At 36.6% G+C, this 6,365-nt stretch overlaps 1 protein-coding gene across 1 annotated transcript; it reads left to right on the forward strand.

The window, feature by feature from the left end:
* The first annotated feature begins 942 nt into the window (after positions 1-942).
* map1lc3cl (microtubule-associated protein 1 light chain 3 gamma, like) lies at positions 943-2,339 on the forward strand. The gene is made up of 4 exons (XM_059346581.1): positions 943-1,069; positions 1,157-1,212; positions 1,313-1,419; positions 1,623-2,339. The coding sequence occupies exons 1-4, from the start codon at positions 1,012-1,014 to the stop codon at positions 1,810-1,812; spliced, it is 411 nt and encodes a 136-aa protein (XP_059202564.1). The 5' UTR covers positions 943-1,011; the 3' UTR covers positions 1,813-2,339.
* Positions 2,340-6,365: the final 4,026 nt, after the last annotated feature.

Below are 6,365 nucleotides of genomic sequence, written 5' to 3' on the forward strand. Positions count from 1 at the left end.
CACAAAACTGTCCATACCAGCGACATATAGACTTAAAAGTACAATAAATAAATACCAGTTGAAAAAGACAAAGACAAAGATGAGTAATGAAAATAAGATGGATAAATATTACAGAAAGAGAATGGCGGGAATTATATTTTGTAATAGCCAAAGACCAAAACAATTACAAAAAGACATTAAATTACCAAAAAGAGACACAAAAAAAAACAACAAAAAGAGGCTAAACAACTATAAAGTTTGTGTGTCTTTCTCATATGTGGTGAGGTATTTGCATGTCTTTGCCAAGGGGATGAGTTATCAGTTAAATGATACGTAAAGAAACACAATTCAATTATGTAATGACATTAAACTTAAAATAAAACAACATGATGATAATATAAAGAGGGAAGAGGAAGTGATGCAATAATATTAACATTGGTAAGTGTCGGCCTTCATGCAAAAGTTAGTTAGAGTTACTATTGATCACAGTCATTGTTGTTAGATTTTGATGGAAAAGGATTAAAACAGTTGAAATGTTACCAATGTTATCAGTGACTGAGGTCAAAGGTCAGACTTCAAATCGATCACATCTCATGATAAGTGTGGCACCGTGTTCCTGCCTGCTCGTCTGAATCATTACTGTCATGTGGTGTTTATGCTCCTCACATGGTGGGCTGCCCTCGTTACCCTCCTGTCTGCATATTCGTGCCCCCTTGTGTGAATGTGTACGTGACAGCGGTGACCCAATTTCACCAGTAGATGTGAAAATGCCCAGTGAGATAACCAGTAAGTGTGAATCTGCATCAACACGCTGCCCACCGAGACCAGGAGTATGTCTTTATTTGTTGCTGGTGTCACATTTCGACTCCTCCCTGCTGCTTCTCCTATAAAACACCGGAGGTCACAGCAGCTCAGTGGGGTTTGCTCACTTCCACCCGAGGGGACATCACCGTCAGCCCGGGCCAGACCGCCACACCGCCTCCATCACTACCACCGCTGGTGTCTGCAGACCACCCCAAGCAACAAACAGAAATGGCTCCTTATGAGAAATCCATGGAGTTGATGCCCTTTAAGCAAAGGAAATGCCTCGGTGAGTCACATATGCATTCAAATCTGTGTGGATGTTGTTGTTTAAAGCTTAAAAATATATAAAACAGTGCCCTCTATTTCTTTTTAGAAACGAGAAAAGATGAAGTATGCAGCATTCGGTCGAAATTTCCCAACAAGTTGCCTGTAAGTTGATAAATATGATGCATTCAATGAGCAGTTTTACACTTTACATTGCATGTGAAGATACAAAAAGCTGACTCCACATGTGTGTTTTTGTGTTTAGGTGATTGTTGAACGTTACATGCGGGAAAAGACTCTCCCCCTTTTGGACAAATCAAAGTTCCTGGTTCCCTTCGAACTCACTTTGGGTCAGTTCCTCTGCCTGCTCAGGTAAATGATTTCTGACGCTGTGTGCTCATTTCTCACGTCTCCTTTTGTTGTTTTTGAGTTTCTTTCCTTATCCAACGCTTCTCTTTCTCCCACAAGCTGTCAGATTTGCCATTGTTCTCTGCCTCCCTCATACTCTCTCCTTTGTCCTAAAAATCTGTTATTCTCCATCCTCTCCACCTCTCTAACTGTCTCTTTCTTTGAAGGAATAAAATCGCCCTGGACTCCACCCAGGCTCTGTTCCTCCTGGTGGCAGAGAGGAGCATGTCCTGCATGTCTTCCAGCATGGGGGAGGTTTATTCCCGACACAGCGACACTGACGGCTTCCTCTACATGACATACGCCTCGCAGGAGATGTTCGGAGCACCTCGACAAGAAGCCAGGCCGCCCTGCTGAGCCTCAAACACGTAAAATGAACTGAATTGACAGTGGTGACGCCACACGACCAAACTGGAAGGAAAAAGAGCCAAGCAGAGACTGTTTTTGTCCAGTTTTTTAAAGCCCAGAAGTGCATATCAGCCTACCTCATGACACTCATTTCTTCATGCTCTGCAACCTCAGCTCAACAAAACCGGACTGGACTGGATCCTGATCCTGATTCTGATTCCAGATGTCTTTGTTTAAGACAGATTGATTGTTTGATTGGCAAGTCAATACAGATGTTATATGTCTTTATTTGTCAAACAAGTCCATATCTTTGCCTCAGTTATCTCAGAGACTTTGAGCATCAATTCAAACAAATCGCTCACAGAGGGGTCAATGTCTTGCTGCATAATCAGACTCCTTTTTTAAGCACTTATCTTCCCCCTTCTCCTCTCCTGTCTTTAATTTATCCTTGTCCCTTCAAAATGTGAAACTGTGTTACGGACTCTTGAGGCACTCTGCTCTGATTTGTTCTGTCTCCAGCTGCAAGTATAGCAGAAAATAAATCTTTGTCCTTTTAATTAATTGACTCTGTGTGATTTTTACCGATAGTTTATAGGAGAAAATGTGTTAAAAGTAACCCACTTGAAAAGATATCCCTTTATAGTGTCAACTTCTCAGGTGATAGGTGTTTTTTAGTTTGAAATCCAGATGTTTTGAGGTCACTCAATGGAACATGATTGGGTTATGAATTGTAGAACAGCAATAGTTAGTTGACTTATTGATTAGTGAATTGACATGAACATAAACGGCAACTATTTGGATAATAGATTCATTGTTGAGTAATAATTTTCCATGAAAAAATGGCAGAAAATGCTATTTTCAGCCTTTCAAAAAATGCTGTTTTTCTCTGTTTTATATCATATTAAACAGAATATCTTTGTCTTTCAGACTGACAAAACAAAGCATCTAAAGTAAGACATTTATCACTATTTTCTAGACCAAAAGATTAATCAGTAATGAAAATAATCGTTAGTCACAGTCTTAGAATAATTATTCATGTTAGATTAAACAAACACATAAAAAATATGACATAATTTACAGCATTTAGAGGCTTTTTAGGTGATTAAGACTCAGCTGTATTAACCACAGTTGCAGCTTTGGGTGTGTGACACTTGAAATCCAGTATTTCTGTCATGTACTTGCACGCAGACGTACTGTACTCACACATACAGGTGCCTCATTCCTCACCTGCCTCTGAGAAGCGACGCTCCCTCCACATGACTGTGTTATATAAGCCCGACCCAGTCAACTATCTGCAGGGGTCAGTGTGTCAGGGGGCCGGGGGGTTATTTTTAGACCTAGAAGTGACCAAACAGAGAGAGAGAGAGACAGAGCTACACTTCCTCACCAAATGTAAAAAATATAAACTCATTAGAGAAACATATTTCCAAAAATTTTAATCCATCAAAAAAGTTTTTCTAAAATGGTCAGATGAGGAAAAACTGCAGCTCCTCCTTGGGGAAGAGTCACAGAGCTGTAGATTAGATTAGCAGCAGTCTATGTTTCTGCCTGTCACACAGACAGCGAGTGACACACAGCTGTTGGTTGTTTTGTTTTTATTTTAATTTTTAATTTTTAATTTTTAATTTTTTAATTTTTTTTCTTCTTCTTTGCTGGGACGGTTAGATTGTATGAATGATAGATTGATTGTAATTCAATGATTGTAAATATTGCTCTCTTTTATTGTTATTAGTTTTTCTTTTCTTTTAAAATGAATAATAGAATTATAATAATTTATTGTAAATATTACTTTCCTTACTGTTGTCTTTTTTTTTCTGACGCTTGCTTTGGCAATATATACAATGTTACGTCATGCCAATAAAGCCAATTGAATTGAATTGAATTAAATTGAGAGAGAGAGAGAGAGAGAGAGAGAGAGAGAGAGAGAGAGAAGGGGGGTAACTGACGGGAATACAGATGAAAAACAAAGACACGAGAAAAACAAGGGCTCTCCATAAACATGTGGAAGAAAAGGAGGGAAGAGGGGAAAAAGATGGAGGGGAAGATAGTGACCTGAACAGAGGACGACAGGAAAAAGGAAACAGTGTATAGCAGAGATATACAGTGGGGGGAGAGGGACAGCTATCTAAACACACGGGGACGTACAGTCACTTCACACCACTGTGGGCATTCAAGCAGCTCTCTGTCAATATATTATCATACCAGAACAAGAGGAGCCCTGAAGCAAGCTGTAAATTATCTAATGCTGTCAGTGCTAATGCTCATCAAACAGTCTGCAGCTGTTCCCACAAATAGCAATGAGGAAAAAACAGAAGTTAACATTAGAAATGTTGAATTATGCCTTAAATATAGATCATGTAGTCTCAAATCTGATGATTGTGACTGCACTTAATGTAAAAGTTTTCGGTAACGCTTTATATTAAGGTCCTTGTAATAACCATTAATTAACAAGTAATAAGGCCCTTGTAAGACAAGATGCTTATTAACATTATTGTGTGATTATAAGCTTATATAAGTGTTAATAATGGTATTACAAACACCCATGACTCACCCATTGTGTCTTTGCCATGCCTTTATTAATCTTATTTTGTTTGCTCATTGATATTAAAATATACTTTATTGCTCATCTATTATAAGTTAACTATAAGTTAACTATGCTTTTTGCAACTACCGGATCTAAAGCGAGAACAATGTCTTATTACTTGTTAATTAATAGTTATTAAGGACCTTATTATAAAGCGTTACCAAGTTTTCTTTACTGGTTTCTTCCTATTCAAGACACCAAACTTTAGATATTCAACCACTTGTAAGTTTACATAAATCACAGTAAGTTTAACATAAAATAACAATTTACACAGTGCTTAACAACGTGACAGAAACCTTTAATATGTCTTATTTACTGTGTGATTAAACTGTACTACTATAAGGTGAAATGTAAGCAGTGGTGGAATACATTTACTCAAGTACTGTACTTATGTGCAATTTTGAAGTACTTGTAATTTGAGTATTCCTTTTTATGTGACTTTATACTTCTTTTCCACTACATTTTGAGGCAAATATTGTACTTTTTACTCCACTAAATTTAGCTGCTAGCTTTAGCTACTTTTCAAGATTTAACATTAAAAAATAATAAATAATACATTTAAAATGATAAATGATTTTTTTTTTTTAAAGTTAAACCTCTTAAAAGTTTATTAAGCAGTTAAAATGGGCTCTACCTTGATAAATTAAAATGCTGCTTAAATAAATGCATCAATAATATTAATCCATTAATATATTTAAAATATATATCAATCTGAGTGAGGTCAATCTGCCAAACGAGCACTTTTACTTTTGATACTTTAAGTACATTTTGATGCTGATACTTTTGTACTTCTACTTCAGTAAGTTTTGAATGCATGACTTTTACTCGTAGTGGAGTAATTTCACAGTGCGGTGTTAGTACTTTTGTTTAAGTCAGGCATCTGAATACTTCTTCCACCACTGAATGTAAAGGTGCTACCTATACATTTTTCTGTATTTACTCTGTTGCTTTTTTGTTTGCTTTATGACATGTCTTATATTTGCATGCCTCCCAGCACTCCATTCACTACTTTCAAAATACAACTCCCAGCATTTCAGACACATACAGATGATGTATGTTTACAATATTTGAGATTAATTTATGGAATTGTGTTGCTGATTGCTGAGTGTCAATAAATTATATTAAAGAAACCAAACAACTCCAAGGGTGTGCACACACGTGTTTCTCATACCGTCTGTGATTAAAATGGGACTGGTTATTTTTACCTGTCTGTCGCCTGTTGCTCTGATGGAGGTCTGTTAGACTGAACGCTCAAAATAAAGTCAAACATTGCATAGATCTAAGACTGATAGTTGTGTTCAGGGTTCCAAACCTGTGGATCAGGAACACTCACAGGACACAAGAAGAAGGGGGGAAAAAGAGGTCGACAGAATAATGTGTTTTCATTTCATATGTGTTTTGTGTCTTGAAATTACACAGTGCAAGAAGAAAAATCCTACTTTGATTCACAACTGACTACAACTCATGTCACACTGAGGCCACAATTTGCAATTAGAGATTGCAAACAACTATTATTATGATTATGATTATTATGACTAAATTGTTATTTTTCTTTCCTCTTTTTTATGATGCTATTTAGATATTTTATATCACAAGGCATGTGCAATAATCTACATCTTTTTTTGTTGTTGTATGAAAATATATTCAGTCTTTTTTGTACCACTGTATTATTTTGTTGGTTACATATTGTTTTAAGTTGATGGCAGTTGTGTGTAGCACTATTTTCCTCTTGGGGACAAGTTTATCATAAGTGTAGCTCATCTTATTTTTAAGTGGTCACAGCTGAAAGTGGGGGGAACCACACTGCAAAAAAGCCAACTTGTATTTTTTGGCCTAAAACAGTGATTTAATTTGGTAAAACTTGGAAATATAAATTATTGACATTTAGGGCAATAATGTAAGTTAGCACAACAAAGGAAGCCAGTTGTCTGCTCAAAAGCAAGTTTGTGAGTTGTTACTTATATCTTTAAGTTGGGGT

The sequence above is a fragment of the Centropristis striata genome, chromosome 12, assembly GCF_030273125.1.
Source record: "Centropristis striata isolate RG_2023a ecotype Rhode Island chromosome 12, C.striata_1.0, whole genome shotgun sequence".
In the NCBI taxonomy this organism is placed as follows: domain Eukaryota; kingdom Metazoa; phylum Chordata; class Actinopteri; order Perciformes; family Serranidae; genus Centropristis; species Centropristis striata.